The sequence below is a fragment of the Carcharodon carcharias genome, chromosome 3 (assembly GCF_017639515.1).
Source record: "Carcharodon carcharias isolate sCarCar2 chromosome 3, sCarCar2.pri, whole genome shotgun sequence".
NCBI lineage: Eukaryota > Metazoa > Chordata > Chondrichthyes > Lamniformes > Lamnidae > Carcharodon > Carcharodon carcharias.
Window position 1 is genome coordinate 48,854,040 of NC_054469.1, and position 12,739 is coordinate 48,866,778.

General features: G+C 38.9%; 1 protein-coding gene across 1 annotated transcript in view; it reads left to right on the plus strand.

Moving 5' to 3' along the window:
* The window catches only part of LOC121276022 (kinesin-1 heavy chain), a 128,836-nt gene that overhangs the window by 98,425 nt on the left and 17,672 nt on the right, over nucleotides 1-12,739 (plus strand). The window contains exons 18-25 of the mRNA XM_041183965.1: nucleotides 1,431-1,492; nucleotides 1,682-1,791; nucleotides 2,365-2,466; nucleotides 2,759-2,819; nucleotides 2,932-3,003; nucleotides 7,666-7,770; nucleotides 10,178-10,394; nucleotides 11,267-11,405. Coding sequence (XP_041039899.1) covers nucleotides 1,431-1,492; nucleotides 1,682-1,791; nucleotides 2,365-2,466; nucleotides 2,759-2,819; nucleotides 2,932-3,003; nucleotides 7,666-7,770; nucleotides 10,178-10,394; nucleotides 11,267-11,405 — 868 coding nt within the window. The remainder of the gene's footprint in view (nucleotides 1-1,430; nucleotides 1,493-1,681; nucleotides 1,792-2,364; nucleotides 2,467-2,758; nucleotides 2,820-2,931; nucleotides 3,004-7,665; nucleotides 7,771-10,177; nucleotides 10,395-11,266; nucleotides 11,406-12,739) is intronic.

Below are 12,739 nucleotides of genomic sequence, written 5' to 3' on the forward strand. Positions count from 1 at the left end.
TATGCTAGTTAAAAGACCAATTAAGGCCATGAATGAGAGGCCAACTGGAATTTTCCATTTGGCCTGCGGGCCCCACTGTGGCATCAGCAGTAGATCTGCCTGGAGGTAACCTCCAAGTGACAGACTACAGGGTTGGGTGGGGGGGCAGCGCTCGAGGTAGACTTTGGCTTTCATCTTCTCAATGGTGGCCCAACAGCTGTGGCCATTTTTTGCAGTAAAAGTTTTAAGTTTGAGATGGTGCCCTGATAGAGGCATCCTCTCTCTCACCCTTACCTGCTGTAGCTCCTTCTGTGCTGGAGTGCCTCCTGTGCCTCCAGCTTCAAGAGCCTGTTCACCATCCAACTTAGGTAAAATTGAGGTCGGATAGCTGCTCTCGACACAGAGGGTATGGAATCGGGATCCCCATTTGACCCCGATGTTGGGATCAGGACCCAAAACGCAAAATCCTGCCCTTGGTTTTTGTTTCCATCTTGAGTGAAATTAAGAGTCTTCTATTTTCTGTATCTTCAAAAAAAAATAGACATTTTATGTTAGCTGGTTGATCTCCCATGCCATTGCGCCTGGATTGAGTGTAGTATTTGGATTAAGTAGGATTTTAGGGTTGGGTGGAGGGGTGTGATTACATTAAGAAGGGGAAAGGAGAAGCTGGAGAGAAGGTGATAAACTCCATAGATAATCTCAACAGTGGGGTTGGCCAGGGACTTCAGTCATTCTCAGTTTGGGCAGTGGGGTGGGCTGACAGGCATGGCCAGTAAAATTTAACAGGAGAGATGGGGGAGAACATGGCAAGAAAATGTTCTCAGCTGGGTGGAGTCGTGGTTTGGACTTCACCTAGCCAAAGAATTCTCTCTGAGGTGGGGACCAAGGTTAAAAAACTATCTTGGCGAGATGGTAGTAAACTATTGCAAGTAACAACAGAAAATGCTGGAAAAGTAGGTCTGGCAGCATTTGTGGAAAGAGAAACAGAGTTAATGTTTCAAGTCTAATATGACTCTTGGGAGCTAAGTCCAATTTGACTGTTCTTCAGAATTAGTCCTGAAGAAGTGTCATGTTGTACTCTATGTTACCTCTGTTTCTCTTTCCTCAGGTGCAGCCAGACCTGGGTTTTTCCAGCATTTTATGTTCCTATTTGACATTTCCAGCATCTGCAGTATTTTACTTTTATTTTAGTAAACTATTGCAGTTTGCCAGGGGGTCAAGGCTAGGAATCTCGCACGGGAAAGGGAAACCGAGGTCAAAAACGTCTAAAATCTCAGCTCTAGTAGTAAATTTATCTTCAGATTTGACAGAATGGAGAAAATAGACCTGAAAGTAAATGTTTAATTATGGTCTTTGAATAGCTTGTTTTGAATTTATTAAGCTCTAAGTAATTCAGGTTTTGTTAGTTTGAGATTTTACAGAATGAGTGATGATCTTTTACAATTTTACAGAAAAAGTACATGAAATGGAAAAAGAGCACTTGAACAAAGTGCAGACTGCAAATGAAGTAAAGGTAACTCCATCCATTGTTACTGTCAGAATGAATTCTGTGTATGATATTTTGTCCAGATGCCTTAAATGATGTACAGGCCTGTATTTTCATTTATGACAGTGATAAATATTGTGAAACAATATGTATGTTTTATAGATTGTTCAGACTTTAAACTGATGTATAATATTTCTCATTCATTTCTGACTATAGCAAGCTGTAGAGCAACAAATGCAGAGCCACCGTGAGGCCCATCAGAAACAGATCAGCAGTTTGAGGGATGAAATTGAAAAGAAGGAAAAGCTCATCACTGACCTTCAAGAGTATGTTTCAATACTTTTTAAGCACAATACTTGAATTTATTAACAAATATTTGGTCTAATTGTTTCTTTTGTAAGTTTTATGCAGTACATCAGTTTCCTTTGATTTTTTTTCTGATCTATAACATCAGTTAGCACTTTGATTAAAAGAATCTTTAATGTTTTAGACAAGTGTGGGATGCAGTTTGAAACCTTTAACGAAGTATTTGGCTCCCAACAACTGCTCAAACTTTACAAGCCTCTTTAAATAAGGCTTATTATTTTCTGGGTGCACCTTTATTTTTTTAAAGAATTGCATTGGCATTGTAAGTTGATCAGTTCTTGTATCAGACCCTTACTGCCCTAGAACCTGTACCATATGTTGGCTGAGAATTGAGTAAAGACTCAAGTTTACAATGTTCTGGCCTCCCCTGCTGAACTATTGTGAGAGATCTTTGATTTCCCTGCCTATTTGGAGTTCAAAGGAGGGTATAATTTTTTCAGACATGAGTGTTGTTACTACTTTATTAGGTGTGGCTTGTTTACAGCTGAAAACAAAATATACTATATTCATGTTCTTTTCCCATTTGATAACAGCCAAAATCAGAAAATGATGCTAGAGCAGGAGCGTCTACATGTAGAACATGAAAAGCTAAAAACTGTAGATCAGGAAAAAAGCCGCAAATTACATGAACTGACGTAAGTAATGTGTGGGTTTATGTGCACCTATATTAAGACTTTTTCAAAATGTATTAAAACTTTACTGTTACTTGAAGGTTAAAACTCAATGCTGTACTATTGAAACAAAATTAATTTAGGACAAGCTAATTCAATACATTATTAGTAACATAAATTTCAAACACTTTCCTGTTTATAGGAGCAGGAATTAGATTTTGTATTTGTTCCAAAATCATTGGTAGTGTATGTAATTTGTTGTCGTTTGTGTAAATATATCTCATTATTCTAAATAATACAATATACTGCCATTTAGCATTATGCAGGATCGACGAGAACAAGCAAGGCAGGACCTCAAAGGACTGGAAGAAACAGTGGTAAGTGAAAGTTGAAGATGTTAGGTTTGGGTTTTGGAGAATTTTTTTAAGGAATTCCTTCATAAAATTACTGTGTAAGAGTTAATCAGTGTTCTCATTTTGATTTCTGTAGGCAAAAGAACTCCAGACACTCCATAACCTTCGGAAGTTATTTGTTCAAGACTTAGCGACCAGAGTTAAAAAGGTATGTAAATAGTGATTTTACTTCTGGGTAATGTCACACATTACCCAGAACATTGGAACATGATGGAAATGAATTCGCAGCTTTCAAAATAATTATATTTTGGTTGGCTCCTTTCAATACAAAAAGCAAGTACATATATGTATATTTGTTTGGAGATTTGAATTTGGACCAGTGAATTTACACTACTGAAGCATGTCTACGAGAATTAGCTTCTGTTATAGACTTGATAAAACACACATACAAGATCTTTTTCTTATGTCTTCAGGACATCCACAATGCTTTACCTACAGTTAATTATTTTTGAATTACAGTTAATGTTATGTAGGGTAATGCAACGGCCAGTTTTAATACAAGTACAGATATGGTTTATTTTATATATCAATACCTTCTCAAAACCTACTGTAAGTGTGAAACCAGTAATTTTGTCTGTGGACTACAAGAGTCTTGCTGTTGGTTTTACATCCTTAATTTTGAGTGCTCTGTCGGGATTTTCTCTTTTGACAGTTTGTAAACTTTGATAGTCAAAGTCTTGATCATGTGAATGGGAAATTCCTATTTCAAGAACCCAATTTCAGCATTAATAATAAAATCAAAATACTGTGGAAGCTGAAGATCTTAAATAAAAACAAAGTGCTGGAAAAACTCAGCAGGTCTGACCGTGTCTGCGGAGAGGGAAAAAATTAACGTTTCAAGCCCAATATGACTCTTCATCAAGAAACCCAGCTGGCCAGGTTTAACATGCAAAGCCAGTCTGTTCTTCCCCAATCCCAGAAGAGCATCTTTTTATTACGGCACTGCAATATTTTCCTTTCATGGCCATGATCCTGTGACCACTGATCTACGGTGCTAGTTTATTGGTGTACATTAGTCCAAAGGGCAATTTGCAATGTTGGACCCAAGCCCATTAAGAACTGTTTTGAGACTCTCCAAACTTTTCTGAATGTTGACCTTTTTTGCCGGCAAATGAAGAAAGTGTTAGCCCATCATTCTAGGCTTGAACCTGTGCTCCAGAACTGAGAGTCCAGTCTCTAACCCATTATCATCGAGTTCCCCCAAGAAGTTTTTTTAATCAATGTAATAAGCCTGCATGGCATTGTTTATTGCATGCAGTCAATTGATTTAAAATGACTTATCTAAGTTTTGCACAATCTTGATTGACAGCAGCTCCAACAGCACAACTGCCTTTAACTTCTTAAAACATTGAAAAGGATGTATGATATGCAGACTATTGGCTGGTTCCAAGCTTAAGATATCTTGGTATAATTAGGAATTCTTATTTGAATTTACTGTTGCTTTTATACTTGGAAATTATTAAATATAAAGCAACTCATATAATTGCCCTAAGATAATTTACTATGTGCTCTCTTGCATGAAACACAGCCAGTTTTTAAATGTTTTGTGTCAGATGACTGCTACAGTAATCATGTTGTACCACTAGAGGTCCTATGTCAGTTGTTATTCAGAATTACAAAGGATTAGTAGCATAGGTTTCTCAACTTTCTTTTTCAATGCAAAGTGGTACTATTTGTGATTTAACTGGTACTTTAAGTCCAGAACATTGCCTCTTTGGATTCTGGTTACTATTGTTCTGGTTACCTCCCTGAGGAGAAATTTGAGTGGAAACACTGATGTAGTTTGGGCTTTTGATCTGGGATGGATTTTGGTTATCAGGATTTAGGATTCCACTACTGGTGAATGAAATAGTTGCACAAAGTTTGCTACTCAGTGCTAGGATTCAGCAATTCCAGTTTTGGGATTGCCATTGCTGACATTTTTGGAATGTTGTTGTGCATTTATTGCCCATCTCTAGTGGCCCTTAAAGGTGGCTGTATGTCACCTTCTTGATATGTTAACTGTTTGATATAACTGAGTGGCTTGCTAGGGCATGTCAGAGGTGAAGGAAGTGTTGGTATGCAGTTGAAGACCAACACCAGGTAAGGACAGACACCAGATTTCCTTCCCAAAAGGACCTTGGTGAACCAGTTAGATTTTTAATCAGCGGCTTCATGGTCACATAGCGAACCATCTGGTTCACTAATGTCCTTTAGGGAAGGAAATCTATGGCCCTTGACTGGTCTAGCCTACATGTGACTCCAGACCCACAGCAATGTGGTTGACTCTGAAATGGTCTAGCAAACCACTCAGTTGTATTAAACTGCTAAAAAGTCTGAAAGAAATGAAATGAGACGGACCACCGAGCATTAACGTAGCCACTGAAAATGACAACGGCAAACTCAGCCCTTTCAACCCTGCAAAGCTGCCCTCCATCTGGAGGTTGGTTCCAAAATTGGGCCTCCTGCTGATTATCACATACCACCTCAGCTAATGAATCAGTACATCTCTATGTTGAACATCACTTGGAGGAAGCAGTGAGTGTAGCAAGGGCGCAGAATGTACTCTGGGTAGAGGACTTCAATGTCCATCACCAAGGGTGGCTCGGTAGCACCACTCCAGACTGAGCTGGCTGAGTCCTAAAGGACATAGCTGCTAGACTGGGTATGCAGCAGATGGTGAGGGAACCAAAGAGAGGAAAAAACCACATCCTTACCAACCTGCCAGCCACAGATGCATCTGTCCATGATGTGACCACCCCACAGTCCTTGTGGAAATGAAGTCCCATGTTCACATTGAGGATACCTGCCATCATGTGGTGTGGCACTACCACCTTGCTAAATGGGATAGATTTTGAACAGATCTAGCAACTCCAGACTGGGCATCCATCAGGTGCTGTGGGCCATCAGCAGCAGCAGAATTGTACTCAACCACAATCTGTAGCCTCATGGCCTGGCCACTCTATCATTACCACCAAGCCAGGGAATCAACCCTGGTTCAATGAAGAGTACAGGAAGGCATGCTAAGAGCAGCACTAGGCAAACCCAAAAGTGAGGTGTCACCCTGGTGAACCTACAGCTCAGGGACTATTTGAATGCCAAACAACATAAGCAGCAAATGATAGACAGAGTTAAGTGATTCTACAATCAATGGATCAGATCCAAGCCTTGCACTTCTGCCATATTCAGTTGCGAATGGTGGTGGACGATTACACAACTCACTGGAGGAGGAGGCTTCACAAATATTCCCATCCTCAATGATGGAGGAGCCCAGGACATCAGTGCAAAAGATAAGACTGAGGCTTTTTTAATTTGTTCATGGGATGTGGGTGTCGCTGGCAAGGGCAGCATTTGTTGCCCATCGTCCCCCCATTTTCCCTTCTTGAACTAGTGCTATAAAGCAGCATTTGCTTAGCAATAACCTGCTCCCTGATGCTCAGTTTAGATTCTGACAGGGCCACTCAGCATCTCACCTCATTGTAACCTTGGTCCAAACATGGAAAAAAGAGCTGAACTCTAGAGGTGACATGAGAGTGACTGCCCTTGACATCAAGGCGCTCCAGCTGAAGTCAATGGGAATCGGGGGGAAGACTCTCCGCTGGTTGGAGTCATACCTAGCGCAAAGGAAGATGGTTGTGGTTGTTGGAGGTTAAACATCTCAGTTCCAGGACATCACTGCAGGAGTTCCTCAGGGTAGTGTCCTCGGCCCAACCATCTTCAGCTGCTTCATTGACCTCCCAGCACCATTGATGACTCCTCAGATACTGAAGCAGTCCATGTCCGAATGCATCAAGATCTGGACAATATCCAGGCTTGGGCTGACAAGCGGCAAAAAACTGTGTTTTGTGCCAGGCAATTACCATTGCTGAATCCCCCACTATCAACATCCTGGCTCTTACCATTGACTAGAAACTGAACTGCACTAGCCATATAAATACTGTGGCTACAAGAGTAGGTCAGATGCTAGGAATTCTGTGGCAAGTAACTCAGCTCCTGACACCTCAAAGCCTGTCCACCACCTACAAGGCAAGTCAGGAGTGTGATGGAATACTCTCCACTTGCCTGGATGAGTGCAGTTCCAACAACACTCATGAAGCTTGACACCATCCAGGACAAAGCAGCTCTCTTGATTGGCACCCCATCCATAAACATTCACTCGCTCCACCACTGATGCACAGTGGCTGCAGTGTGTACCATCTACAAGATGCACTGCAGAAACTTACTAAGGCTCCTTAGACAGCACCTTCCAAATCCACGATCACTACCATCTAGAAGGACAAGGACAGCAGACGTATGGGAACATCACCAGCTAGAAGTTCCCCTCTAAGCCAGTTGCCATCCTGACTTGAAAATATATTGTCGTTCCTTCACTGTCGCTGAGTCAAAATCCTGGAACTCCCTTCCTAACAGCACTGTGGGTGTACCCACACCACATGGACTGCAGCAGTTCAAGAAGGCACCTTCTCAAGGACAATTAGGGATAGACAATAGATGCTGAACTAACCAGCAATATCCCATGAATGAATAAAAAAAATACATTGAACAGTACTATAGTACACATGACAATCTATCATCTTCATTCAGCTACGAATATGATAAGCCTCTGTTAATCCAGGTATTATACTTGTTTGGCTTATTATTGCTAAAAAAAATTAAACTCTACTTCAGTCACTTGAGAAAAATTAATTCTGGGCTGGTGAGTTTGTTGACATTTACTTGTACTGTAATTCATTAAAGATGTGTCTTACAATAATAAAGTTCCAACTCAATGTTTGAATGCCTTGCAGCTGTTAATCTTTATCATGGCTCAATATAATGTATTTTATCCCAGAGTGCAGAAATGGATTCTGATGATACTGGTGGTAGTGCTGCACAGAAGCAAAAAATCTCCTTTCTCGAGAACAACCTTGAACAGCTCACAAAGGTTCATAAACAGGTAAGCCAATGAACTTTAGCTTTAGACGTCAGACCTTATGCTTGATTGACACAGATTTCATATTCAGAAAACAGCAACAAATAACAGCTGAAAAAGTAGGAAACATACTAATGAGGAATGGAAACTACCAATCACAGTTTCAAAAGCTACAAATCAAAAGTGGCCAATCATGATTAAGCTGCCATTTTATAAAAATCATTTTAGCTGCCATTCTGGACTCTTCACTAAATAGATTACTTACTGCTTAAATTAAAATCTGTAACAAGGTATAAAATTACAAAATTTGCAGACGACCTGTGCCTCTTTGAGAAGCCTAAGCACTGATGCCAGATCCACCACAATTAGCGTAAGAGATTTTTGTTACAGCCTACATTTGCCAGGATCCAGCTACACACCTACAGCTTCTATAATTTATTTTGATTGGCACAAGGCCAAGCCATTCAGAATGCCAGGACTTGCATTTAACACTAACCATTCTAATGGTAAATTACTGAACAAAACCCCAAGGAAAACAATTTTAGGAATAATCAGAATGTTTTTGTTTAAATCTTTAGAACAACATCAATTATGAACTCCAGCTTTTTTCTGAGGTAACCTTGAAAGCAAAAAATATGCATAATGTATATTAGCTGATGTCCTGTAATTATAGCAAGACAGTAAAAGAGAAATGCACAAAAGAAAAGATTAAACTAAAGTGTTTGAGTATTTATTATTTAAAGCTAAGTTCTAAATAGATGGACAATAAAGATTAAAAAGTTGCTTCCCTCTATTATGTTGAGATTTACTCGGTTGTATTATTATACTAAGTAGTATGTCATAAATGATCAGTTGTCCTTTTTTTACTGAGGCAGCTTGATGTTCATTCTTGATCATGCACAACTTAGAATTATCAGAAAGCAAAGCATGATCTTTTAAAAAAATTTAAAAAATTTCAGAATTAAGATCATCCGTTTTTAAGTTACAGCCCAAAAGGAACATGAGGGAAGCAGATTTGTTGCTGACATACAACAGGTAAATCAGTCATAAACAAGTACCTCGGTTGGTACTTGTTTATGAACCACGCAATTGGTGAGAAATATACTGTTGTCTTTTGATTGCTGTTTGGAAAACATTTTGTTGCCTAGGGGGCGATCTCACCAATGTTGTCATTGAAGATGTGCATCCAACCCCCCCACCCAACAACCTCCACACAAAAACACCAAATTGTGTGTCACTCACTGAGCATTATCATGATAGATCTGCTGGTATAAATAAACAGTTTTGACGGGTTTGTGCCTATCACACTCAAGTTGATGCAGTGCAGATTTAAAACAAAACATCTTTCTTTTAAAACCAAAGGGAGCCTTTGATTTGAAGGCTAGAATTTATAAGCATTTGATCTTAGTTTATAAGCAGCTACAATTATTTTGATTTTCCTATTTCAATTAGGGTTTCCATTCTGTAACCCTAGGTGGTGCCTGAGCTATGGCATTCTGGCCCTTAAAACCAAGGTACTATAGTCCAACTTATATTTGTAATTCTTGTTTCTGGCATGTCCTGTTTGAATTTTTTGGTCTGGAGGCTTATAAAGGGATGCCTTCTAGCAATCTTGCTTCCTTGTTCGATAAACCGTGAATCAGAACACTCAAGATCTGTAACTAACTTAAAGTATACAAATCAATGAGTCTATATTTAAACTTCTTGGTACCCAAGGCTCTACGGTGCTATAGTTCAATAGCTTGAACTGTCCCAATTTAAACCATCTACCCGCAAAGGCAGACCAGGTTAGTAGCTGGGCCATTGAAGCAATTAAATCTATCAGGTTACATGCACAGTTTTTTGTCTCTTCAGGCCTTAAGCTATTCAAAGTATCACTGCTAGTTACATTGTCTCTGCTTTGATTAAAAGCAATACACTTAAAATATTGCGATTATTCAGCAATCAGAAACTTATAGCTGAATCTTGCTTTAATGCTCGGTTCTTAGCAACAAAAATCAAAGTTTTCAATTAATTCATGACTACCAATAAAATCAATCCCCACAAATTAAAAGCAGCTTCACTTCATTTCCTCTTGTTTGTGATGAATTTTTTTAAAACTTGATCAGTATTTATGATACTGATTTCAATAACATATAAAATACTATAATTCCATTTGAAACATTTAGTTTCTTTGAAACATTCTAAAAATATAGAAACATAATCATTGATGGGCTCATATAGGTCAAGGACTGGGAAATAAATTGGGTATCTTCTATGTATATTAAATAAACCAGTTTAAATTCTGTCACTGCATTCAACTTTATCTTATCTTTGCTGAAGTTTGTTACTGTCCAATTCTTTGCTTTTAAATTGTAATTTTGTTAAGCCCTGATACAATCTGATCAGGTTTTCACATTTACTAATGTTAAGTTGTTATAATTGCCTTTAGTTGGTACGAGATAATGCAGATCTCCGTTGTGAGCTTCCAAAACTGGAGAAACGACTTAGAGCTACAGCTGAGAGAGTCAAGGCTTTGGAATCTGCATTAAAGGAAGCCAAAGAGAATGCAGCCCGAGATCGCAAACGCTACCAGCAGGAAGTAGATCGCATCAAGGATGCTGTGCGAGCAAAGAACATGGCGAAGAGAGTGCACTCTGCACAGATCGGTACGTTAGGTACATTATAGCAGTGTAGAATCCAACAATTTACCTAGTCATGAATTGATCATTTTTAAAGTTTTCTAAATAATTTGATGTAATACTTTTCCTGTGGTTTAATTTATGGTTTAAAAACCAGTTATTTTGTTAATTATTGAAATAAGTTGCTGCTCAAGCAGGGAGACAACATGGACATGGCAGGCTAATGGTCTCCTTTTATGCTGTAACCATTCTATGATATTGAAATGAAATCATGTTTTCTCTATCTATCTCAAATGTAGCAACTAAATTTTTATAACAAATTATGGACTCTTATCGTGTTAACCACATAACTGAAAATATAATCAGAATTAATTGTTTGAAAACTGGGTGAAAGATTAAAGATTCCTTTGGAAAAGAGGAGACCTGATGGAGGTCTTTTAAAAGTATGAATGGATTGATGAAGGGATTTGGGGAAACAGTTTCCACTTGAGTAATTCAGAACAAGGGGGCAAAAATATAAGATTATTGCAGAATTTCAGTATTGGTAAGAATGTGGAACTTGCTTCCACATGGGGTGGGTGAAGCAGGTAGCATTGATACATTTAAGAGAAAGGCATGAGTGAGAAAGGAATAGAGGAATAGACAATTAGAATTGGTGGAGGTAATTAGCATGTAAGGAGGCTTGTGGAATGTAAGCACCAACATAGACCAGTTGGCATAACTGTCTGTTTCTCTGTATATAATGTAATTCAATGCACCGTTCATAAATTGTACAAAATTGACTGACCTTTTTTTTACCTATGCAAATAGCAAGTTCTTAAAATGCAAAGCTATAACTTGGTCTCTAAGCAAGATTTAAGCAGTTAATGTTTTCACAAATGCATTCTTATTTTGTCTAGCTAAACCCATCCGCCCTGGTCAACCCCCTATGGCTTCCCCAACTCACCCAAGTGCAATTCGTGGGGGAGGTGGATTCTTCCAAAACAGCCAAGCAGTTGCCGTACGTGGAGGTGGAGGCGGCGTGAAATCAGATAAGTTGTACGTACCTTGTGTGTCAAAAATTATTTGAAAAGGTTCCAAAAACAAATGTTTTGACTAAACCTGCATTTTTTTAATGCTCTTATTGTGGGACAATGAGTTTCAAGCCCCTGCAAGCTAATAATTTATACATCTTATTTTTTTTAATAACTTCCAGATTTTTCAAATCTACTGAATTCTGCTCATCCTCTGTCAAACGTTTTCCTGTTGGAAAGTTTGCATGTACCATTTATTAGTGGACAGAATAGTAGAACTATCATGTTCTACCATAATAAAGGCAATCCCCTACCCCAGTGAATAATTGCCTTAAGTGGCAAATTAAAAATCTCCAAATTTTGGCCACGTTCAAAGTTTATCCTGGACATGGAATGAAGATGAGAACTAAACAAATAATATAGATTGAATTTAATCTTCAATTGTAAAGTTGATATCAGATTGGGGAATTTCATGTCCTAATGCTGTGAAGTGAGAGGGATGTAGAGAAACAAATTTGTAAAGAAACTAGAGTTGCAAGGATTATAGAACAATTATAATGGGGGACATCAATTAACCAAATATAGACTGGGATCGGAATAGTGCAAAGGAACAAGAAGGGCGTGAGTTTCTGAAGAGTGTTCAACGTTATTTTCTGCAGCAGTATGTTTCGGTCCAACGAGAGGGCAGGCACTGTTGGACCTGGTTCTGAGGAATGAGTTGGCCCAAGCTGATCAAGTAACAGTGGGAGGGCATGTAGGGCACAGTGACCATTGAATCATAAGGTTTAGATTGGGTAAGGAAAAGGAGCAATCCAGAGCAGGGATAATTAATTGGGGGAAGCCAACTACGATGGGATGAAAATGCATCTGAGTCGAGTGAGTTGGAATCATGTTGGCAAAAAAGATGGTGGCTGCCTTCAAAGAGAGTATTGCAAGCAATATCAAGGTATATTCCCTTGAAGGGGAAAGGTAGGACAAATAAACCTAGAACACCCTGGATGATGAGAGAAATAGAGGTGAAAATGAAAAGGTAGAAGTAAACGTATGACAGATATCAGGTAGAAAGTACAATGGTTGTTCAGGCTGATTATAGAAGGACCAGAGAGGAAGTGAAAAGAAAAATCAGAAAAGCAAGGAGGTAACATGAAAGTAGACCAGCGGCTAACATAAAAGGGAATCCCAAGGTCGTCTTTAAGCATGTAAATAATAAAAAGGTGGTTAAAGAAAGAGTAGGACCAATTAAGGATAAAAGAGACTTGCATGTGGAGGCAGGAGAAGGAGCAGCGGTATTAAATGAGTACTTTTCATCTGTCTTTACAAAGGAAGAGGATGCTACCCAGGCAGAGGTGAGAGAGGAGG